A 26,034-nucleotide genomic window follows, 5' to 3' on the forward strand; every position below is an offset into this window, starting at 1 on the left:
TATATCACCAGAAGCCATGCAAACTACAAAACTGAAATGATTTGTACTGATTTGAAAGCACCAGAGTGTATAAGCCCACAGTAAAAAAAAAAAAAAAAAAAAAAAAGCCAAAGAAAACTTAAAGGGCGAAGCAAAAATGATCATGTGCTAGATTGATGGAGAGCAACGAATTAGTGCAACACTGCAGCACAGGTACCTTTGTTGGATCTACATGCGACGACAATGATGGCTCTTGATCTCTTAGCATTATGTGAGCTGCCTCTGTACTTGGTGTTCTTAAAGAATCAGCTTGTGGTGAGTAAGAGGTGGAAGGAGCTGGGGTGGGCTCCTCCAGTCTGACATTAGTTAAATTTACATTATGATTAACTGCAGAGGTTGATGATGCTGGGTTTGTTTCAGGCGAAAGGTAAGGGACTGGAGATGAGGCTTCTGCTTTCTGTGAAGTGTTTAAAATATTTTAAATATAGTGTTTATGTTTACTGCTAACTTCCCACTTCAATTTATAGTGATTGGCAGACATAAATTTTAAGTGTGCTGAGTAACAATGTTAAACTACGACCTCATGTACTAAATTCTTTTTGAAAAGTTTAGAACATTGGCTGTGTAAGATGAACAAACAAATTTAGAACTGTCCTTGGTATTCTCAAACTGAGTTAAAGATTAAGTTTTAATCTAGAGAAAGGACAAAATATACCTTTTTAACTCAATCACCACATTCTAAAATTTAATAATGCACCTCTAACTACAAAACGTTGAATGCTTACTGCTTACCTGTTGAGAGGCTGTCTTAAATCCAGGGGAGTCTATTCTATGAATAGGTTGTGGCTGAGCTTGTGGTGAGTAAGGAGGATATGTTTGGTTTTCATGATGCATTCCAGAGGAGTCCTCTCTTACAGGCTCAGAGGACCGTGTAATGGCAGACTCCGGTGGAGTCCCAACCTCATCATTAAGAGTTTCATCTAGTTCTTGATCAGTGTAGGCCCCGCCTTCTGTATCTGTGTCTTCATAGTCAGAAGTGTGTCTACTGTCCGTGCTATACATTGAGTATTCACTACCTGGGGCTGACAGGTAGGACAGACGATCATCATGCAAATCAAGGTCATCACTTGTAGCACCATCCGCCTGGGTCAAATAAAAGTAAATTAAAAATTTTATTCAGTAGTTCTTTAAGAGATGGCCTTTATTTTACAAGGGAGATTGAAAAGGATACTTTTCTTTGGAAAAATCATATCTATTTCTTGAAACTTCTGGTCAGGAAAGGTCAAGAAGATTGTACAAGCACACATGCAGACACACATAGCATCCCTTGAGATCTGAAGGCCTTGGATGAATGAAACATTGGTTGGCCAGCCAGGACAAAACTGGATTTCAGGGCCCAGCCCCAGAGGACAATGAAGGAACTGACACTACTCACATTTACAAAACCTATGCACTAGCTTTTTAGACCAAAATAAGGTGAAGAGAGAGAATGCTACCAAACCAAGCTCATACAAACAAGGACACACTGACAGAACAATGTATGTGAGAATAACTGAAAATAAGCCCACAGTTCAAGATGAATAAGAGATAATACACTTATATTAAAGAACAACTTTTAAAAAGTTGATATCTGGCTCTTAAAGATTTTACAAAACACAACAGAAAATCATCACCTATGTGGTGGTTGCCCCGTTCAATTAAGAAGAAATTTTTACTTATTTTTCACAGAAGGAGTATTCAGTGGATGGAGAGGGAGAAATACAGTTATGCTTCCCTTTTTCAAGTAATTTAAGAGCTGAATTTGTTTTTAATGGTACAATGGCTAGCTTCTGAGTAGATCAGAAAGAGAAAAGTATGTGAGGGAAAGGGAAGTATGGCGTTCCAATTATCAGGTTGTCACTATACAGTAATTTGAGACTAGTACCTGGATTAAACAGAACAGTCCCTGATTATTTTGCATAGGTACTGTGCCTGATTAGGGATGAGAGTCAAAGGGTCTGAAAAATAGTCCAGAAAGTAGAAAATATTTCTTCCGTTTCAGTATGGACTGAATGACAATCATAAAACTCTTGTTGTTCAGGAAGATGCATTGCTATTTACGCAGGCTTCATGTGGCTCTCCCAAGTCTGCTATGCCAGATACATTGTCTCTGAAGTTGAGCTGCCTGAGAGGATCATTCCTTGAAGTCTTATGCTTGGCTCTGTAGGAGCCTGACCCTGAACACTGCCTCTCTGATAATAAAGACCAGGGCATGTCATGACTCCCTGTGGTTCTCGCTTTCATCAGAGCATTTGCCAGGCTGGGGAAAGACAGAATCCTAGGGATCTGCCCTGTTAGAGCAGAATCTCTCCAAATGAAGTCCCACTGCCTTCTCAATGCTATAATGGCTGCTGCAGAAGAGAATTCTTGCTATTTAGTCTTAAACGTGTCAGGAAATACTTAAGGCCTAGGAAAGACTCACTTAAAACCCACTAATTCACCTAGCTTCTGCACGTTGTTTGAAATGCAGAAGTGTGCAAGAACTGTGGGTTGTTTGGAACCAGGAACTGGTATGTCTATACTATAAGAAAGCCTTAGCATGACTTTTCTTGATTCAGTAAAGAACATACAAGAATGTGTCAGATCTTGCAAAAAGGAACTCTTCCCAGCAACTAGGTCAAAGTAGTTAGTTCAGGAAAATGTCAATATGCAATGAAGTGGTTTTATTTTACTAAGTATTAGTAATGTGTCTATTACGATAGACTTTAATGGAAAGGGCCAGGAAGAGAAATCAAACTTGATTTGAATTGTAGTAACTTTCTATGACTTAGGAAATGTATTAATCTATCCTAATAATGATAAATTATCTACCTTTTCTTCATAAAAAAGACCTTATTTTAAAACCAAGCAAAGAAAGGAAATACACAATATCACAAAGAGAAATTATAGGAAATTAAGAATTGTGACTTTAAAAAAAAAAAAACCTCAGGTAGACATGTTTACTTTGTGCATCTGGAGAAAAGATTTAAAGACTTATTCCAAGAGTTCACTAGTGCAAGATATTAACCTGCAAGCTATTTACCTGACAAAGAATACTAACAGAATTGTGCAGTTACGGAAGATTAGTATGAAGACTATAATCCATTTTATCAAAAGCAATGAAAGTAAAAATGAGTAATAGTGTATTGCTGTAAAATGGTGTAGTGGATTTTTCCACCATGGTTTTCTTATCAAGAGTCTCAGCTAACATGTAAGTTATTCAAAGTGGTCTTATGATCTCATTTGCATGAAAAATGTTACATGAGAAAATTATGGTTCTGACACATTTCTACTGGTGAGAACAGTGACACTACCTCTAGATATAAACATTTAACATCTCTTCTTGAAGAGGCCATGTGTTTCTAAATAAGGGGTACATGGTCCTACGCATGCAGCATGCACTGCTAGAGCACTTGTACCAATAGCCAGGCAGAGGAAAGTAGGGGCCATGCAGGGGCAAAACACAACGAAAACAAATCAACAAGGAAATACAAAAAACAAAACAAAAAACTAGAGATATTCTCAAAGTTCCCTAACAACCACTTTTAATACTGCACTGATCTGTAGGTAACAGACATCAAAAACAAAGGTTCTTTCAACAGTATACTTGAAGAAAACAATTCTCCAAACAAAATAAGCAGACCTTTCCCATCAAAAAAGGCTGACAACAGAATGTAGTTATTTTAAAGCTGGCCACTTGGGTGTACATAAAAAGCAAATTCAGAGCTAGAAAAGATCTATTGCTTTGTTCAATATTTCCCAGTATGTTTTAAGAATGCGGGCAGGTGCTGAGTAGAAGGAGGGGGAAAAAAAAATTCCAAGGTAAAAATGTAAGGAAATATTTTTAAATAGGCTTTTTTTTTTTTTTTTCTTTTTTTTAAACTTACAAAACTTTTGGAATCTTTAATACGCTAGCAGCTACCATGACACTCAAAGGGACAAGGGTTGGTGGTATTTCCCATCCACTGCTTGCCTTTAGAACAAGTCCTGACCCGTGTGCGCCAAGGACAGCACTTCAGGAAACGTTCATTTATGTCATCCAAGTCCTCTTATTTTGAGAGGAAGAAAATGAAGACAGGTTCAAAGTTGTCTTTCCTCAGTCAGAAAGAGGCAGAGTCATAACTGTTTTCCATTATCATCTGATAATTCTTTTAAGGGAGAATCCCACTGGAGTGGTAGTCCGATGACGGGAGGAAATTTAAGAATCTCTAACTTAAAAACAACATAATCTCTACACACAAATGATAAAAGAATAAAAGCTAACTTTTCCAAAATTAGTCTAACATCTTGATCCAGTAAGCAAATAATGGTAACTTAAAGGCATCTCAGATTAGTTACCTAATTTATCAAATGGGTCAAAAGAATATTAAGAGATTTCTTACCTTTCCCTCAGAAACCCATACCAGCTGGTTTTGTTGTTGCTGAATTGCTTCTTTCAGTGCACCATACCAACCATCATTCATTGAATTTAAGTTTATTGTAGCTGAAAATAAATTTAACAATGTACATTGTTTTATAGTTAGAATATTGCCCCAAGTCAGGAGAATTCATTCAACCCTTCTTAAAATCATAACTGAAATGATGGCAGTAGAGGATACGGACATTTGAAATTTCTATTTTGGCATTTTCTTTTGGCTGTTTATAATACAAAGCTTTTCAAGCAAAGGTCATGTAAGTTTTCATATATGAACAACATAACATTTTTACCTACATATTGCTGCCTATAAATTTTAATCTAAAAGGCAATCTTAATATACTCACTTGTAAAAAGATGGTGATTGTTTTTACGAAGTTTATGAGATCGCTCATACAATTTCCTGGCACTTTTCCGAGATTCTGGACATAATCTCATTCTCATCGTTTTCACACCTTGCTTAGAATCAGGGTTAAGGAATACAACAATTGGGTACCACTGGGCATAATTAAGACGATCAACTGCATTTGGTGTTACATCTAATAAAGCATGTTTGTCCTGGAAACAGTAAGAGACAAGACACTGTTAACTAAAAATCATCATCTTCAGAAAACACAGTCTATATTACATTTCAATTCTAACAGACATTTTGTGTACTAGTATATGTCAGGAGCATATATTAAAAACTTTGTAATCCGAAGTTAATTCAAAACAATTTCTAGCTCTTTAAGACAAAACAAAACAAAACCTTTTAAGCCACCATATTTTTAGGACTTAGCCTCCCCAAACTGGAAAGCTGACAGTATTTATTTGTGTTTAGTTAGAATGCAAATAAATGCAACAATTAAATATTCATGACATTTCTTTATCGTGTAAGTAAGTTCACCCTGAATTATACTGATGTAATACAAAGTTTGTTAATTACATCCAAACATCATAGACTTTCTTGCAGTAATGAAAAATCATCTTTTGGTGTTTATAATAACTATTCCCTTAAAGCAATCATTATGAAATGCTTTTTCAGTGGGGGCTTCTCTTACAGTATATCAGTAATAATCTTAGGAAAACACCTTCTACTTTCAAATTAATCAGATCTCTTCCCACTTAAAAACAACCATTACAGCTTATAATGAAACAGATCAACTTTTAATAACTTACTTGATCTATTATTTGCTTTATTGTATGAAGACGAATAATGCCAGAGCTACGTTGGTCAGTTCCAGCATCTCGTGGCTCACTTTCTATTCATGAAATAGGACAAACAAAATATCATATTGTTTAGATCAGAGTTTCTCAAATATTGGGCACTACTGACATGCTGAAATAATACTTTCTGATGGGGGGCTGTCTGTGTCATGGCCTGTTTGGTAGCATAAACCCCACAAACTAGAGGAAGCAGATAACCCATCCCCAAAGCCTCTTCTCATTCACTGTGAAAGTGAAAAAGGTCTCTAGATAGAGCTAAAAGTCCTCAAATGGGAGACATACACTCTCCTCCCCATTGCCTAGTTAAGAACCACTAGGTTAAATAGATGCTTAACAGGACCAGGATTAAAAGTGAGATGCTCGCTTAAAATTAAGGGGATACCCCAAAAACATTGGTAATGAAGACAAATAATATTTTGACACAGTGTTTTAAAAAATAAATTAATCAATAAGCAACACTATCAACATTTTAATTAGAATCAAGCAGCAAGCAGAACTTGAATAAAATTATTTAAGATTCACTTTCTCAACAGAATGATCAAATATGGCAATTCTATGAAAGTAAGGTGAAGATTTAAAAAAATAGTCCTGATGAACCTGCTCATCAGTATTTTAATCTTACTTTCCATTAAAGCCAGCAAGTAAAATTATAATAAATTCTATGTATGGTGTAAATAAAATATTTAAACTTAAAATAATGCAAGTTTTAATAGGCATACTCTTTTTTTTTTTTTTTTTGGTACGATGATTGAACCCAGAGGAGCTCTACCACTGAGTTACATCCCTAGGCCTTTTTATTTTGAGACAATCTTGCTAAACTGATGAGATTGGCCTCGAACCTGCAATCCTCCTGCCTCAGCCTTCCAAGTAGCTGGGATTATAGGCATATATCACAGCATACAGCTTAATATGCTTCAGTATTTATATTTAATACTACCTTATATAAAAATTTACAATAGTAACAACTGATTAATCATGCTTTTTTTAACCTTTTTTACATATGTGAGCATTTGTTAGTGTAATCATTAAAATTCACTGGGTTGGGGCAAAAAAAGATTGGAATAAATCCTAATTTTACCATTCATTAACGGGTGTCATATACAAAGTTTAAACTGAAGGGAATGGTATGATTTCAGCCACAACCACAAGGCTCAGTCTGCTTAACTTTAGCATATTTTAATTCTTACTTGGCAGTGTTATTCTGAAGATTAAACTAGAGTGTGAGCTAAATGGTTTTCATATGAAGTCAAGAGTTTCATAAATGGTGACTGTTATTAAACGGAAATGGTGGAACAAGGACACAATAATTCGGACTTCCTTACAAATTAAAAGAATGGGAGAAAAAATTACAAATTTCTCACAGTAAGTTTTTTAAATTAAAGTAATGGGTCAGATCCATCCTTTTTGAAGAATTAACTGATAAAAGAATACACTGGAGTTCATCTTAATTAAATTGATTCTTGAGTTTACTTACTTGCAATCTGATAAATATCTGGTTCTTCTCTTGCCAGCTTTTCTCTAGCAACATCAGCTATTGGTCCAAAGATGGTTACAGGCCTCAGGAATCCAGCTGGGAATAAATTAAAATGAAAAATACTACAGTTTATACTTTTGGTTTCTTAAACACCCTAACATTCAAAGATATTAGATTAACCTATAGGAAACAAGCTACCTTCCCGAAGAACAACCCTTTCATAAGCTGGAAACTTGGTTTGAACTGGTTGAGCTGACAAATCCTCTCTGCTTTTTCGAAGATTTCTCTTGGAGCTGCGAAGACCTCGGAATCTCCAGAAGTCAGCACGATCTCCTCCTGCTGTTTTTGGAAGTGTGTACTGTACACTGGCTAATTGCTCAGCTCTACGTAAGAGATAAAAGTAAAATAAAGGTATTTAAAAAGCAAAATGTAAAAAGACAATAAAATGAAATGTTAAAATACTGAGAAGTTCACATGCAGTTTAAATCTCAACAGTTACAGTAAAATAAAGGGTACACCAACTAAGTCAGTTATGGCTATGGTGAATACAATGAAAAATAGTTCTATACACTACCAAAATTTCACAGTGAAACTGAAATTATCATCATTTACTTAATTCATTCTATGAGAAGTATCCAAACATTCATACCTGTTCTTATTAGGAATGATGCCTCGTTCTACCTCCTTATGATTTTTGCCAATTCGAATAGCAAGCCAAGAGCCCAGTTTTCCATTGTACAGGGTATCCACGACACGGAATACTTCTCCTTTGTTAAAACTAAGTCCATAGGGAGACTCTTTTTCATATTCAAAATGGGTTCTAATATAGAAAGAATCGCCTACATCTGATTCTACAATGCGACGATAAACTAAGAGAGATAAAACAAACACATTAGTATTACTTGGTAGGACAATAAATTAGTCCCAAAGAGAAGACATTATATTAAAAGTTTGTTGAAAATATTAACACCAACAAAGACAACAGTATCCAAAAAATGGTAAGTTCTTACTATGTACAGGCATTGCATTAATTACTTCATCTCATGTACTCATATCCACTACCTCATGAATTGAGTACTCTCAGTATGTCCATTTTGTATAAGCTGTTTAAATCATATACTTGATTTCTATTTACATTATCTGATTTAATTTATCTGCAAACATCAAAGACTTTCCATATTCTATTCTAAAAAAGTGGTTCTCAAATGAGGGTATTTTTGCCCCTCTCAGAAAATGTTTGCCAAAATCTGGAGGAATTTTTTTTATAAAGCTCCAATTATGTGTTGAAGGGGGAAGGGAGGTGTGCTGATAATATTCCACCTAGTGGGTAGAGGCTAGGAAAGTTCCTAAACATCCTATAATAAACAGAACAGCCTCTAAAACATATACTTTACTTGGCTCAAAATGTCAACAGTGTTGAAGCTGAGAAATCAAATTCTAAACTTCAGTGTATTTGTTTAATCACAGAGAATATTAGGTGTTGTTTTGTATAATGCTAACAAACATTTCAGTATATTTCTTAGAACTTTAGTCCAAGACTTGGGAATTGTCCATATACAAACTTTTGTAAAGGGTTGGTTAGCATTTTACTTAAAACCAGAATGCCATTAATATTGGTCCTATTACTGTGTTCTGCTAATAAGCATAATGTAAGACTGTGTGCCCTGAAATGAATTAAAATAAATGAAGTTAACTCTTTGAGATCAATGAATTCATTCAATCCTCAACTTTAAGTGATTTATTTTAAAAAAATAAATAAATCTCTAGGTAAGTCCTCACAACTCCCACAGGTTCATTTTTCCCCATCTTCTGACAAAATCTCACCATCCTTCTTCTTCTGAGCCAATATGGTCACTTCTTCTCCTTTGGGGAGGTCAAGTAAGAAAAGAACAGCTTCTTCTCTTATGATATTTGTGAAATCTACATTATTCACCTATTAAGATAAGATTTTTGTAAGTTAGCATGGCTATTTCCTAAGAACATAAAACATTTTTATTTATGAAGGAAACAAATATTCTCTGGGTCAATCTAATTTGAAAATACTACATCTTTAAAGAGGAAAAAGTTATTTTACTTTAGAAAAAAAATTCAGTCTGTTCTAATTTAAACAAGCAGAAACCAAGTAAATAAAGTAAGTGAAGGGTAAATTCAGAGTGCAGTTACAATATATACTGACATTAAAGATCATGTGGTGGGGATAGAGGTGTAGCTGTATTGTAAAAACATTTGCCTAATGTGTATAAGGTCCAGTGTTCAATCTTCAGCATGGCAAAACACACACACACACCAAAATCTAAGACCAAAAAAGTCAACTTGTATTTATTGTTGTGAAATCTCTTGCTTTAAATTTTTAAATCATTAATTATATGAATGTATGATACAGCCTTACTTTTTACTAGTTGTGAAAAACAAAGCAAAAGGAAGTGACATTTAAAATAATAATAATAATAAAGGACTATAATTATGGCAACCCTGTAACAGCAACTTTGTAAAAGTAGGTGTGATGTCTGACAAGTCAATATGTATTTGTAACAGAAGCTCCATCAAAATGTCGCCAGTGATTTGTGTGAGATTACAGATTTCTTTTTTCTTTCCACCTTTTGGGAATTTTCCATATTAAAAAGGAAAAAAAGAAAAACCCAAAACCAAAACAATCAATCAGCATGTGCTATTTATTTGTAACAAAAATAAAAATGAACCATTAAGGAACATTTTAAAAATAGTGTACACACTGATTACTTCAAAACAGGATAGAAGGTGGGTAAGAAAGAAAAGTTTAATTTCCTTGATACGGTGCACATGATTATACATGTTGTGTTCAAATGTGTTTAACCTAAGTCAGAGATGATGCCTTATCTTTTTGACATGCTGTGTTTGAAGGGAAAGGAAAAGAAACAGATGAAAACTCCAGAGATAGTAGTCTGAGGAGCCCAGGAAACTGCTCAGGGTTAAAAAGACTCTGGATGCTGGGCGTATTGGCGCATACCTCTAATCCCAGTGGCCTGGGAGGCTGAGACAGGAGGATCGCGAGTTCAAAGTCAGCCTCAGCAAAAGTGAGGTGCTAAGCAACTCAGTGAGACCCTGTCTCTAAATAAAACACAAAAACAGGACTGGGGATGTGGCTCAGTGGTCGAGTGCTTCTGAGTTCAATCTCCAGTACTGCCCCCACCAAAAAAGGATTTTGACAGTGGGCTGCTCACATGAGTGATGAAGACTGTAGCAAAAAAGAAGCAGGGAAATACTGATATTGCCCAAATCTTACAGTAGTAAAGGCAGGAAAAGAATAAAAAAGGACTGAGTCATTTTGTTTGTTCACTGCTGTGGGAGCTAAGAGAGAATACACTTCGCAGATTATGACAAGCAAACCACTGCTTTAAAAAAATTGAAAAATGGGTTCTGAGGTTGATATTGGTCAGTGATGGCTTGTGAAAATTCAACAAGACGAAAGCCAGATTGTAAAACAATATGCACACGATGACTAAAAAGAAAGTAGGGAAGGAACTTGACCACTCCTTTAACTAGCTCAACAGCAAAGGGGAGAAATAAGACAGTGGAAAAAGGATGAAGAACTAGAGGACAGGCAAAGAGAAAAAGATGAACGAAGCTACAAGATTCTAGAGCAGACAGGAGACTGAATTCAGAGTACAGGCAGGAGGTAGGTTGAAATCAGAAAAGAGGCAGCAAAGACACTTTTGAGTTAAATAGGTAAAGTGAGTGTGGGAATTCTCACTTGACAGACTTGATCTTCTGACTAAAATGTGACATAGTTTATCTACTAGAAGTCAAATGAAGGTCTGGACATTTTATAAAAAGAAAAGTAAGATACAGATGAAGAAAGTATTATCACTAGGCAACATGTTTATGGGAAAGAAGAAGAAAAAAGAGAAGGAAGGGGGAAAAAGTTAAAGGCAAAGAAAAAGAAGCAACGCCCCATTGGTAAACAGCATCTAATGGAGGTTTTCCTGACTTTTGTAACTGATCCTCTTTCTTGTGGGTTATAAAGCTTCAAAGTCAGGGCAGCTTACATATTTCACTGACATAAACTCTATCTTCTTGTGACTGAGACACTATTTGGGGTAAAGGAGATCCCAGAGGCTGTGTGGACTGCTACAAAGGTTATTCTCCCATGGGAGAGGAACTCCTGATATTATCTGCTGGCAAGTTGTGGCCTGTGGCAGAGTCTGGCCAGTCTGTTGAGTTGAATTTTAAAATACTGCCGAGTAGGTACTATAGGAATCTAAGACTTATTTTCTTCTAGGTTCAAAGAATACCAGCAAACACCAAACTGTGTAGTAACACATAAACAAGAGCACATGTAGGAATGGGAAGTGATTAGTCTGGCACATGCTAGACCTGATAGATTCTTAATTTCAAAACTTAATTAGCTTTTTTGGTCTAACCAAAATGTAAGTTTTGTTGTGTCTTACTCTTTTTCTAGGGTACTTTCAAATCCACATTAACTTGATACACTGACATACCCTGAGGATTTGATCACCTTCCTCTAAACCTTCTTTGGCTGCAGGGCTATCTTCTAGAACTCCAGCTACAAATATTCCGACATCATTTCCACCAGCTAGCCGTAAACCAACACTGTCTCCTTTTCTGAATTTTACCAATTTCATGCTGGGCCTGTTAAAACAGATATTTCATTTGAAACAGTTAGTAAAAGCTTTAAAATTTATAGCAAGCTATTATACTGAAAATCATATTCAGAATGAAATAAAAGACCATCATTTCTAAAATCTCCCACATGCCACTAATCTATTGAATAAAATTTTATGTTAAGAATCCAAAATCAGACTTAATATAATTTCATCCTCTGATAAACAGTAAGCTTTGGAATATACAAATTTAATGTGCAAGCACTGCTTTACATAACTAATTTATAAATTTTCCTTATAAAACAATGTTTTCCCAATGATTCATTCCCAATGGCTAAAAAAAATCTATTCTTTCCACCCCAATCCACACCATATCACTGAACTGGAAAGTGTCATTTCTATAAAAATAGAAATTGAAGCACAAATTAATGAACTTTCCTAATACCAGAGAGTCAAATTTAGGCTCTATGCATTATAATCTTTAATTTAAAAAAATTTTGGGGGTGTACTGGGGATTGAACCCAGGGGCACTCTACCACTGAGCCACATCCCCAGCCCTTTTTACTTTATTTTTGGACAAGGTCTGGCTAAGTTGCCCTGGCTAGCCTCAAATTTTTGATCCTCTTGCATTAATCTCCTGAGTAGCTGGGATTACAGGTGTGTGCTACTGTACCCAGGATCCCCTTTGAATTTTAAAATAAAAATCTTATAATCATTTACCCTTTCTGGATTAGTCCCATATCTAATCTCTACCCATTATTTGTCAGAACTGAAGGAATAGATCCAGGTATATCCCTCTACCATCAAAGTAGTGTTAACACCTTGTGACATCCTAAAACAAATACTGAAGCAAGACTTAGAAGACTAGCTGTGAAGAAACAGATCTTAATTACAAATTACCTTTTACATTTCCCCTCTAGGTTATCATAACTACCTCTACATTCCTGACCAAGAAGACACACTTTTGGACCTCAAATTCACTATTCTGAACAAGAAGTGTAGAAAAAAAATCTGTCTTAACTCACCAACAACAGCCAAACTATTAGAAACTAATAGAAAATAACTAAAAACCACAAATGAATGAATGAGTTGAAGGAAGAGAGATTTTTAGTCCTTTGGATGAACTAGTTAAAAATCACTTTAATTTAAAAAAAACTTATATTCACCCTTGATACAGTTTTAACTGGAAATAACATTAGCTAGACATAAAAGAAGAACACTCAGATTAGATGATGTCACTCAGGGCTAGGGCTGGTAGCATTCTTGATCCCTGCCTGAAACTATTTACCAGGTTTATCATGATATAATTGTCTGAGTCCCTGGTTGTGATGGTATCCTATTTTTCCAAGCTGGTCAAAGGCATTCTCATAAATTCCTTTCCTAAACCAACAGTACAGAAAGCTCTTTTAAACATTTCCTCCAAGTTCTTAAGACTGTAGATCCTTGGAAATCCTCCTCTAACACAGACCAATCTAGAGTGCTTCAAAAAGTAGATCTGACTGTGGTCTGTAAATTGAGTAAAATATGACCTTTGAGAACCACTGTTAAGAGAACAGCTTCAGGTCACATCTCACAGTGACATGTGCTAGGTGTGACTGACATTTTGTACTTTCCCTCATCTGCATTATACCAACCACCCTGTAAGAAAAAAAACAGACAACACTCTTTTTCCTCAAATCCATTCACTGGATTTGAATAAAACACCTTTATCGGCTCAGCACTAATCCTGCCCATATCCTCAAATCCTCTTTGGTAATTGTTCTTCAGAGCTCTCCCACAGAAGCAGATCTCTGAAATCTTATTCAAGGTTTCTACACCTTAAAAACATTCAAGCAATTTCCAACAAAGTGTGTGTGTGTGGGGGGGGGGGGGGGGAGGGAGATGGGGAAACTAATGTTTGAATCATGAGTTAGCTAATATTAAAAAGGTGAAATTTAAAACTTGTGTCGTACCACTAACTTGTGAAACTCTCTCTGCTGATTTGGACACTGAGATAACAAGACAATTTTCTTTAATAGAGAAAATAAATGAGAGTGGGGAAATGGGTCCAGATCTAACCCAACCCACTTCAAGAAATTTGCAAAAATTTCAATTATTCACATCATCTCCCTTTACCAGAGGCAAAAAAAAAAAAAAAAAAAAAAAAAAAAAAAAAAAACTATTTTGATATCATTCATTTACAAAATTTTTATCTCAATTCCACTAACTATAAAATACTTAATACAATAAAAGGCACAGAATATCAAAACTTACTTTTACATTGTTAACTAATGTAAAACAGCTTTCTTAACTAGGAGTTATTGTCCTTCACAAAACATTTGGCAATGTCTGGAAACATTTTTGGTTGTCATAACTGAAGGTGTGCTACTGGCACCTAGGGGGCAGGGATGCTGACAGAGATGTCACAGTGCCTAGGAGAGTGTCCCTGCCCCACTCTTGATAACAGTTATCTATCCCAAAATGTAGATGGGGCTAAGACTGAGAATATACATACTTTTAAATGCTAGGGCATTAGAAAGCTTGTGGAAATTCTGATATCTTGAATAGAAAACAACTTTCACTTTTCTAATTCCTGACCTTTAAAACAAGGTAGGTGATGTGGTGACAAAGAATATATCCAAAAAGGTTCTTTGTTAGTCTCTAATCTCTAAGTGACTCTATTATATAAAACTGTTAAATAAAGAAATAACCTAATCATAACATTGTGTCATATGCTATTTTAAAAAGTATGTGTAATATGGTTTGCAATTACATTTTCATTCTAAATAATGCTTAATAATGGACAAAGAGACAAATAATTTAAAAACTGCATTACCGAAGAATACCATCTTCATGTGTTGAATTAGGTATGACACCATCTGAAGGACTGACAGGTAAATCCACATCTGGTTGTCCAACTTGAGCATACACAGGTTTTGGTTCTAAAAAGAAAAAGAAAATTTAAATTGCAAAGGATTCACCTTTTAAAAACATGAGATAATAATATAAGCAACTGGTGAAATAACAACAAAAATTCTACAAAATACATGTGTGATTCATCAGCAAAATAAATTCAGAAAACCTGATGGAGAGCAAATACACCATATGTATCAGAGTACATTTTATAGTTAAAAATTCTAAGTCTTTGTAACGAGTATGCAGGTTACACGGCTACTTGTGCTTCCCATAGCTCTAGTTGTTAGGATATGAAAAAACTAGATTCTCTATGGAAGAATAACCAAAAGATAAAGTAAGAGAAAATTTCTCTATTAATAGATTGTCAATATTGTTGCCATTCCTATGATAAAATGTTTTTAAATATCCACATTTCTGTTATTTAGCAGAGCAAGATGAATATGAGAGAAGAAACAGAGATATTAGAAACAAAATGTCTAGTCTTTTGAGCAATTTTACAACACTGCAGATTCTTAGTCCGAGTCCTTATCTACAGCCTTAAAGGGTACACTTAATAAAGTGTTAGAAAACACTATTTATGAAAGTTTGAAGCCAATCCTATGCTTCTTTAATAATCAGTGTTGGAGAACAACAAAGTAGCTGTTAACCATTTTCTACTTAGAAAATAAAGGCATTTATTAAATGCTACTGACTTAGATCAACGTCTTACTCAATGAAGAAAATGCTGAAAGTCACATACAGAAAAATTCATACATGAGAAATCATAACTGCATCTTATCTTTTGCAAATCTTGTCATTACCTTAGTCTGACTGCAAAGTTTTTTGAAGTTAAGTGTTTTGTTATGCTTACCTGGAAGAGTAGGCGTTTGTTTCTCATTTCTTTCGACTGTAACTTCTTCCACTGTTTTAGATGTGTGATCATCTGCATGCTTTACAGGAGTTGAGACAGCCCCAGGTTTAGAAATTCTCTCTTCCTCTCTGCTTCGGAGACTACATTATTAAAATAAAGAATTGAGAACATAAGGTTGATTCTGAAAATCATTTTTGAGAGAAAGAACAAGGGCCTTGACAACTTCAAAAACAGTGACAAAAGACTTGCTCTAATATTTAACAAAATAAAAAGTAATTAAACTAAGACAACACAAAATAAAAAGTAATTAAAACTGGATAGCACACCAACACAAAGAACAAATGCATCTTTATAACAATACTGGAAACTGAGAAATAGCCCTACTGGCAAAGTTTATTATGAATGTGTTATTCCAAGACAGCCAAAAAACAACTTACTTATATGGAAAAAAATTAATAAACAGCATTGGGACAATTATCCATAAATTTAGAAAGATTAGAACTGTGCATATCAATAATGAAAATAAATTAATTTCAGGTGAAATAAAGTCCTAAACAAACAAACAAACAAAAAACCCAAAAAACAAAAAAAACTATTTTTGGTGATATTGGGTTTTGAACCCAGGAGACTCTACCACTGAGCTATATCCCCAGTCCTTTTTATTTTTTATTTTGAGACAGGGTCTAGCTAAAGTGCCCAGACTGGCCTCCAATTGTGGTTCTCCTGCCTCAGCTTTTTGAGTCACTGGGATTACAGATATGAGCACCATGCCTGGCTCTAAACAAAAAAATTTTAAACACTGAATTAAAGAATAAGAAAGGAAGGCCTTTAAGAATAAGACTCACTGCCCAAAAGCCATGGTGTATCAACAATGGTGATTACATAAAAATGAAATCAAAAGACATGCAAATAATGGGGAAAAATATACACAATGAACTGAGCCAAATAAAAGATGTTTTTAAATTCAAATGGATGAATAACAATTACATATAGTTTGGTCAAACATAAATAGCAAGAGTTCAACATTAAGATTATAGATTGAGCTAATAAACACCTAAAAATTTGATATTTAGAAAAAAATAACTTCGTATTAGTCAAGTAACTCAAGAGAAAAAGGACAAAATACTAGAAAGAGGCAAATCACCAAGAGATATACAGATAATACATATACAAACACATTCAACTAGGGAAATGTAAGTTAAAATAATCAGAAATCGCCTTATCTTCAAAGAGAACTTCCACATGATAGAATAAAAGTAGGGAAGGATATGGAGCAACAGACACATAATTATGTTACAATAAGTATACAAGTAGGTGAGGACAAAATTGGAGTTATTTATCAAAACAAAAAATGCAAAACATGTCAATGCAGTTCCATATACAGACTGTTCATAAAGAAACACTAATCAATGTGCCCAAGATGTTCATAAGAATATTCATTCTGATGTTTTAATAGCAACAAAATAAAAACTATGTCCACTACAAGTTTATCCAAAAAAATATGAATTTTAGAAGTTAACTAAGAGAATATATATGTATATATTTTTAAAGAGGATAATAAATCAAGACCTATCATTTCAAAAAGACCTATGATTTTATGATGAGTTCTCTCAACCTCTGAAAAACAAAATAATTTCTCTCTTAATTATGTTAGACTACAGGAAAACTCAAGAAGCTCTTCTATTCGATAAAGAAATCCTTTATTATTTCCAAATATATGCAGTAATAAAAAGAATAGTATCCTAACATCCCATGTAGCTATCTTCAACAAATGTCAATATTTAATTATCAATGCAATCATTGCAGATCTTGCTACTCAAACTTTGAAGATGGTAGTATAAAGAGAAAACAATGGTTTTCCTTATGAATAGAGGACAAAAAGAATTAATAAAATGCCAGCTAAGGGAATATAGCAATGTATTAGAAGATTATTATATCAGGGTTACTTCAAGAGTGTAAAAGCTAATTCAACATTAAGAAATCTATTAACATTTCATTTATGAATATTACAGAAAAATGTTAATACTGGTTGAAAGAGTCATTTGAGAAAATTCAGTAGTAATTTCTCATAAAAACCATCAATTAAAGCAAAGAAATGGGTAATATTATGAAAGAGACTATTTTCTACAACTAAGAGAGAGCATCCTATTAAACAGGGAAATGCTCCATGTATTTATAACAAAATTAGTTAATAGTTCTGTCAATGTTATTATTATTCACTACAATTTGAAGACCCAAATAATTATAGTCATGAAATAATGGGCCTGAAATACTTGGAAAAATTAGCATAAAATACTAAAACATTTGAATTAAGAGAATTGATTACGGTTTCTAAATTCAATAATTTTTGCAACAGCATCAACAACTTGATGAAAATAAAAAGGAGAAAATATATCAGTAATAATAGCATCAAAGAACTGGAGATGTGTGATTCCATGATAATGTGCTTATTATACACAAGGTCTTGGGTTTGATCCCCAAAACTGCAAAAAATAAATTAAAATCTTAAGAAAATGGGGGATGGAGGAGGAAAGGGAATAATACTGGGGATTGAAATGGAAAAACACTGTTATACACATTCATGAATGTGTCAAAATAAACCCCATTATGTATAACCACAATGCACTAAAAATTTAAAAATTAAATAAATAGCATTGAAAATTCTAAAGCTCCTAGAGAAAATGTGTATTATTATTATTATTTTTTTTTTTTCTGGTACCAGGGACTGAACCCAGGGGAACTTAAGCACTGAGCCACATCCACAGCCCTTTTTTCAGACTTTATTTAGAGACAGGGCCTTGCTAAGTTGCTGAGGCTGGCTTTGAATTTGTGATCCTCCTACCTGTTTCTTAAGTTGCTACGATTACAGGTGTATGCCACTGTGCCTGGCTTAAATTTTGTATAACCTTAAGACTAGTAGAAACCTTCAGTCAAAAATTAAGAAGAAATAAAGATGAAAATATAAATGCACAGTAAAAGACATCGTAAAGACTTCTATTCACAATATACTTGCTAAACATACTATTGCTAAGGGATGAAAAAGGAAAAAATAAATGCAAGAGAAAAAAATGAGAAATGAACCAAATGATTTACTGAGGAAGTAATTTTATGAAAAGATGTTCTGCTCCACTACTAGACCAGAAAATATCAATTCAAAATAAGGAGTTATGATTTTCCAACCATCAGATTGATAAACAGGATTCTGAAAACATATAGTCTCACACATTACTTTTGGAAAGGAAAACATCCATTAAAGTTTTTAAATAAAAAAAAAAAAAAAAAAAAAACTCTTCCACCACTTTAGAAATAAAAATTGCCAATATATGAAATCATGGATAAAGATGCTGACTGTAATGCTGTTTGCACAGGCAAAAACCTAGAAACAGACTTTTCAAAATATGGAAATGTTTTTATCAAAAGAACAAACTGGAAGGACATTCACCTTGTATTGTTAAATTGATATAAGCTGGTTGGGAAATAACTACAGAGGCTGATCTTTTTTATTTATGGGACGGGGAACAGCAGGGAGTAAAACACTATTCTTCTCTGGCATCCTTTATACCATACCTCACATCTGGTATGCTTTATTAACCAGGAAAGAAAAGAATGGTTGGGGAAATAAACATTCCTACTTATTTTGCTCATAAAGCCTCCTCTTGTGGGACAGTAAGGCCCTGGTATCTTTTTTTTTTTTTTTTTTTTTTTTTTTTTTGGTACCAAGGACCAAACCCAGAGGCACTTTACCATTGAGTCACATATCCCCAGTTCTTTTTTATTTTTGAGACAGGGTCTTGCTAAATTGCTAAGAACTGGGTTTGACTTTTTGATCTTTCTGCTCAGCTTCCCAAGACACTGGGATTACCATTGTGTGCCACTGCACCAAGCAAGGCCCCCTTATCTTCAAGCAATCTTCATGCATGTGGTAACAACATTTCACCTATAAGTCTCAAGAAACAGCTGAGTCTTAAGTATTTTCCATCTAGATACTATACCAAACTGAGCCACACTCCCTGCACCTTAGACTATAACCTTCCACACAAGATTTAAGCTTAACTGGAAATCTGGCTCTATGGAGGGAATTTTTTTTTGTGCTCTCACGAAACATGTTTTACTGAAAACTTAAATATAGTTATATAGGGGCTGGGGTGTGGTTCAATGGTAGAGAATTTGCCCAGCATGGAGGGGGGGAGGTCATACAAACAAAGGTACAAAGCATGATGAATACAAAGGAGGGCAAGTAAACAGAGTAGAGAGCATTGTCAGAGGTCTGATTTGGGTTGGGAGAGTCAGACAAGGCTGCTATTGTGACTTTCTCCCTTATTGCTTTTTTTTTTTTGGTACTGGGGATTGAATCCAGGGGTACCTCTCTTTATTTTTTATTTTGAGACAGGGTTTTGCTAAGTTGCTTAGGGCTTCACAAAGTTGCTGAGTGAGGCTGGCCCTCAACTTAGGATCCTCCTGCCTCAGCCTCTCAGGTCACTGGGATTAAAGGTATACCTGACCATACCTGACCCTCCATCACCACTGATACCCTTCCCACTTAGCACCATCACATGTTGTGAACTTCATGAGGGCAGGATGTCCAGTTCTGGGGGTCTGATTGATTGACAGAAAGGTTACAGGATAAACAAAGAAGAGTAGCGGGCACTGTGGTACACACCTATGTTCCCATCTACTCAGGAGGCTGAGGAAGGAAGAGCACAAGTTCTATACCAACCTCAGCAACTTAGATCCTGTCTCATTTAAAAATGGCTAGCCATATAGCCAGGAGTAGAATGTTTGCCTAGCTTGTGCAAGTCCCTGGTTTTCATCCCCAGTACCACAAAAAAAGATGGCAGTGGGAAGGAAGGAGTCAGCCAGAAAGTGAGTGTTTTGGTAGAGGAAACAGAATGCTTAGAAGTCCATGAGCTAGGAAAGAGCCTCTATGTACAGGGATAGAAGGAAGGCCAGTGTAGCAAGCACAGGGCATGGATAGTGACGGGTTCACAGGCCCTGGAGAGCTCTGTGAGAGGCCAGGAAGGAAGGAAGAATGCAGTGAAGGTTTCAAGCAAGGGAGTGACATGATTAAATGACCCTTTAAGCCATGACCCTGGCTTATGTGAGGAATATAAATGAGGGACGAACTGAGGGATCATCAGGTCACAAGACCACTGCAGTGGTCTGGGCACAAGATTCTGGGACCTTAGTTGAGCAGGGGAGCTTTTGTCTAGGATAGCCCACATGTTTTTTTCTCTAAAAGAAAAACTGCCAGAGGAGGCTCCAAGGGATATGGTTCATCCCAAATGTCCTTTGTCTCCTCTGGGCTACTGGAGCCCAAGAGGGAAAAACTTAGCTGATGAATCCAAAGCTTGGGCTTGGGTCCAGGTTCCAGTTTCTTTGTCTTCAGCACTGGGCATTGACTTTCTGGCCAAGCCAGCCCTGCAAATGGCTTTCAGTGTTGAGGAAGAGTCCAGACTACCGTTGGTGATGTCATTCCTTGGTTCGATGGTGAACATTTATTGACAGCTCCTGATTTTTTCACTGGCTCCCAGGATACAGAGCAGCACCAGGCCTGGGACCTAAAATCACTTGGTTGGAATGGTATGCAAGTCTTTAATTCCAGAATCTTCGGCAGCCAGGCTTTTGAGAATGGAGGGGAGAGTCTGGGGTATTCTTTGGGCATTAAGCTGGGAGACGCCTCTCAATGCAGCACGTGCCCTCCAGTCAGGTGGGATGTCTTGGGAAAAGGGGTCTTGATAGCGGGGGATTATTTTCTAAATAAGGTCTAATTTTAAACAAAGATTTTTTCTTGTGATACAATTATTATGGGTTTCAAAGCTATTAGCCTTTAAAAATTTCATATAAATGAGGTGCACATCATTCTATGAAATTTTGCATATAATTAATATTTGGAAAAGTACTGCTCTTTTTCATGCATTTCCATTATCTACCAAAAGATGGAAGCATTATTCAATAACACATGAAGATGTAAACCAGTGCAATTTAACAGAATTACACAGTGAGTTGCTTAGGTAATTTAAATTATCTAGAACACACATTTAATGAGGTTAAAAAAATCCATTATTAAATTATAATTAACTCAATAATCTAAAATATTATTTCATCTTGTAAATATAAATAATGAAGTATATTACATTCTTTTTTGTGTACTCAAGTCTTTAAAATCCAATGTGCTTCTTTTTCATGTTTACAGTATATCTCAATCTGGCAACCAATTTCTCTTTTTCTTTTTCTGTGCTACTAGGGATTGATCTAGTGCTTCATGCATGCTAGATGAGCCACATGCTTTAACCCAATACACTTCATTTTGGACTAACCACATTTCAAATGCTCAACAGCCATACGTGGTTAGTGGCTTTGGTCTTGGGCAATGCAATCTGAAGTTATACAGAACAAAATAATCAACTTTTCCAAATACTTAAGCTGTTCTCTTATGAGCAGATGTGAATGCAAAGACAAAACCAATTTATATCCATGAAATTAGTCTATAATTAGCAGCAATTACTGAAAGAAACTATTGAGGTTTGGAAACTTACCCCCCCCCCAAACTTTCTTCACAATATTATCTATCCTAATGGCTCTAATAATATTAAATCATATGCATTCTGATTAGATTCATGTTTGTCTACCATACTCTGCCTCTTAGTAGCCCAGATGGAAACTCAAGGCATTCTAAGGGGCCTCAAGACCTTCTTAAGGGCTTTTTTCCCCTCAGGATAGACAGATTTTAGGTTTTTAATTTTTAACCTGAACATATCAACCTAATGGTAATGACCCATTTTTCTAGAGACTTTGAAAGGCTGGTTAAAATTCTTAAAAGGATAGTTGTTAAAGATGAAGTAGAAATGTATCTCAGGAGAATTTTTACAGTTTACATAAATAATAGATTCACTGTAAATAGCCTTCTTCTTTAACCTACCAATTGTATTAACAGAGTGTTTAACACACTCAATGAGATCAGTAAGAGGTAAGATTGTTTTAAGAGAAAAACTGAAGGCTTTTAAAAAAAAAATTTTTCCCCAAAACAACTGTTTGGAGATAGTTAGTATAGGCGGAGGGCAGAAGGCAGAGTGACCCAGGAAGATGCGCAGGAGGAAAGGTGCATTCCCTCAACATGCTCTTGTAGCATACATTGGGCATGAAAACTAAATGGTCAGCAGAGTGCTCCAGCCACTTACTTAGATACCTTTGTAGTGCAATGTCTCTGCTGAGACATCTTCATCAGTGGCTTTCCCAAGCATCACAGAGGGAGAATACCCTTTAAGTTCATCTGGTGACCCACTACAGCAAATTCTCTGCCACACACTGAGCCAAGGTTGTGTCTTTTCAGAGAAGACTAAACCTCATCCCTGGGCATGGGTGGAGCTATCTCTTACTTTGGCACTGTCTCACCACCAATGGTAGCGATTTTGTTCCTTGCTATCTATGGCTCTTATATTCTTAAGATTTCTCTTTAATTCTTACTACCCAATCCTTCATCACTTTAATACCTTGCTACGTTTTGTTTACATTAACCTTTGTCCATTCTCAAACTGTGCTATCTTCTGATTACATCTTGATAAGATACACCAGGCTGCCCATTCATGGAGCTTTCCCTCATACTTCTGGGCATTCACTTTCCCAAAAGACTGGTTGTACCTTTATTTTAAAAAGATCTTGCTGGGCATGGCTAGGCATGGTGGTGCACACCTGGAATCTCAGTGGCAGGAGGATTGCAAGTTCAAAGTCAGCCTCAGCAACTTAGCCAGGACCTAAGCAGCTCAATGAGACCCTGTCTCTAAATAAAAATACAAAAAAGGGCTGGGGATGTGGCTCAGTGGTTAACTGGCCCTAGGTTCAATCCCTGGTACCAAAAACTAAAATAAATAAAAAAGATCTTGCTGAGCACAGTGTTGCACACCTGTAATTCCAGCTACTTGGGAGGCTGGGGCAGAGTATATCGCAAGATCCAGGTGGGCCCCAGCAACTTATCAAGACCTTGTCTCAATATAAAAAGGGCTTGGAATACAGCTTAGTGGTAGAGAGCCCTGGAGTTCAATCCCCAGTACTGCTTTAAAAAAAAGTTTTCAAATTTTTGAACCTACCTGCTTTCTTTAGTCTTGGATATAAACTCTACAAATGAAGCAAAGATCTTGTCCAGCTCGTTCAGTGCATTTATAATCATGAACTGATGATATATTTATGTGGTATCAGTAAATATTTGATAAAAGACCCATCAGCAGGACACTGTCCAAATTACTGACTTACTGAAAAAAAAAAATCTTTTCAACCTTCACTACAGAAACTGCCATCTGTTAAAACTAAAAACCAACTATATTAGTCAAGCTGTAATGATGAGGAGACATAGGAAAGAAGAAATCAATCAGTTGATTAACTCCATTGAGATAATTAATCATATCCTTCTACCTGGGCTTTTCTTCTTACAGATTTGAAGGGAAATAAGAGGGGGGAGATGATGATGCCAATCCACAAAAAAAAACAATGCAGTAGTACTATACCGAGTTAATTATCAATAGTAGCATATGTCATTCTTGTTTAGAATAAGGCGCCAATGTAAATTGTAGGTATGAAACCTTTTTTAGACAAAGGACTAAAGCCAAAGATCAGTAATTAACATTTGAAATTCACTAGTCAGAAAATGGTAACTCCTCCACATATGATACATTAAAAGAGATTCAAGTGACATATTAGGATGTTTCAATAATAACTTTTAACCTATTGGCAGAGCTACACACATATCCCAGAGAAAACTAAGCCATGTGGAGCAGAAACAGTATTACAGTGTGATTAAAGAATATTTATAGCTTTCTAGTAACTATTTCTTCAAAAAAACAAAACAAAAAGCCAACTATGAAAGGTGATTGAAGGTATGTAAATAAAAGGAAAAAAAAAAAAAAAAAAACTAGGTCCTCTCTAATTTAAAAAGATAATTATATTCCCTATGTGTATAGACATATTAAGACTTAAAAGGCCCTCTTAGAAAATGAATAATACGGGTGGACCGAACTTTTGAGCTTTAGTCCTCAAATACATTATCTTACTTTGGCTAACACCTGGAATTAGGCTAGAAATTTCTCATTCATGAAACTCAACTTTACAATCAATGTATTTACTCTAACATAAATCAATTCAGAGTTTAGTGGAGGCATTTATCTTCAGAGGAATAAATAATGAATAAAGAAAATATGTAAGATTTTTACAAAGTTTCAATCTTTTGAAAATACTGCTTTCAAGTACTGAGAAACAACTACTTTCACAGAATGGATATACTAAATAAAATTTTGAATTTTTCTATTTGTTAAAAATACATTTCTTTAAAACTTTGCACAACAGCTTAGACCTTAGATGAGCTTTGCCACCAGTTTCATGGAATGACTGGGTGTAAGCAAATCTGGACAATTGAAGTTTTCACAATTCAATCTTACCTTATTAATCTGAGTTTTTATTGTGACAGAACTTTAAAATTGTTCAAACTTACGATTAATAAGTAGCATCATATTCACAAATGTTTATAGCACAGAGAAAAGGCAGACATATTCTTCCTCCAGAGGGGAAAAGTCAAAATTCATGTACTAAAGTAACTGTAAATACTAGAAAAGTATAATAGAACCATGCAGAATCTAGAACATATTCTGCAAATCAAATACTTCCTTATGCTGGAACTACGGTGAGATGAGTGAAATTGTCTTTACAGTGCTACTCAGCAATCACTAGAAGCAGTGTCACCATCAACTACAAATGCTCTCAGTATTCCCATCTCCTGAGAGTTTGTCTAAGTCATGGGCCCAGAATGGCCTCAGAAATAATACTGAGTAAAATCAAAGAGCAAACAAGGCCAGTCACATGCATCAAGGCAAAGACTGGCTAACTTTTTCTGTAAACAGCTCCCCCTCATTCATATGGTTTCTGTCACAACTTCTCAATTATTCATTATAAGAATAATTTCTAATAAAACTTTATTTATAAAACCAGGCTGAATTTAGTCCATGGACCATAGTATGCCAATCCCTGTTATACTCAACAATGAAGGTACTTTGTTAATCAAAATGAAGAACAAGTAAGTATATGTGTTTTCTCATTCTCTTCCCTGTTTACTCTCTGAGAAAAGAATATCACACACAAAAAATACTAAGTTGGTCATGACAATAATAACTATTTGCAGACTTTTGTTCCTTGAAGATGAAAAAGCACTTAATCTACTTCCTTCCTTTCTCTGTATTAATAAAATCGAAGATTTGGGTCAAAAGGTCAAGAGTTTTAATCCTGGTTCCAATCCCTTTTCACACACTAAATAAAAAAACTATTCTCACGGAGACAAAGGCAGTTTTGTATCATTTCCTTAAACAACATAATTTAATAACATTTGTAACACAAAGACACATATACAAACAAAACTAAAGTAAAAGATTACATGGAGGTTACATGATGTTTATTATACCAGCATTTTACTCTTATGGTATATTCAAATTGTTTCTCTCAAAATGCAGAGTACCTTTTAAACTAAAACTCCATGGTTTCTGAATTTTAAAATTAACTTTGGGTAGGGAGTGGGGGAGCTTTAAATAGCCAGTAATACTATTTCATATTTTGCCTGTGG

The 26,034-nt window shown here is 35.2% G+C and overlaps 1 protein-coding gene across 11 annotated transcripts in view; it reads right to left on the reverse strand.

Moving 5' to 3' along the window:
- The window catches only part of TJP1 (tight junction protein 1), a 221,586-nt gene that overhangs the window by 16,159 nt on the left and 179,393 nt on the right, over positions 1-26,034 (reverse strand). For 7 of the 11 annotated variants that reach the window (XM_079121789.1, XM_079121788.1, XM_079121786.1 and 4 more), the window contains 12 exons: positions 15,438-15,577; positions 14,508-14,613; positions 11,570-11,720; positions 8,916-9,024; positions 7,741-7,960; positions 7,290-7,474; positions 7,092-7,187; positions 5,570-5,652; positions 4,759-4,969; positions 4,380-4,480; positions 772-1,122; positions 197-436 (listed from right to left, as the gene is read on the reverse strand). In XM_079121789.1, the coding sequence (XP_078977915.1) occupies positions 197-436; positions 772-1,122; positions 4,380-4,480; positions 4,759-4,969; positions 5,570-5,652; positions 7,092-7,187; positions 7,290-7,474; positions 7,741-7,960; positions 8,916-9,024; positions 11,570-11,720; positions 14,508-14,613; positions 15,438-15,577 (1,993 nt within the window). The remainder of the gene's footprint in view (positions 1-196; positions 437-771; positions 1,123-4,379; positions 4,481-4,758; positions 4,970-5,569; positions 5,653-7,091; positions 7,188-7,289; positions 7,475-7,740; positions 7,961-8,915; positions 9,025-11,569; positions 11,721-14,507; positions 14,614-15,437; positions 15,578-26,034) is intronic. The other 4 variants (XM_079121784.1, XM_079121783.1, XM_079121792.1 and 1 more) reach the window with 1 other exon arrangement.

Source organism: Sciurus vulgaris (genome assembly GCF_902686455.1).
Source record: "Sciurus vulgaris genome assembly, chromosome: 2".
In the NCBI taxonomy this organism is placed as follows: domain Eukaryota; kingdom Metazoa; phylum Chordata; class Mammalia; order Rodentia; family Sciuridae; genus Sciurus; species Sciurus vulgaris.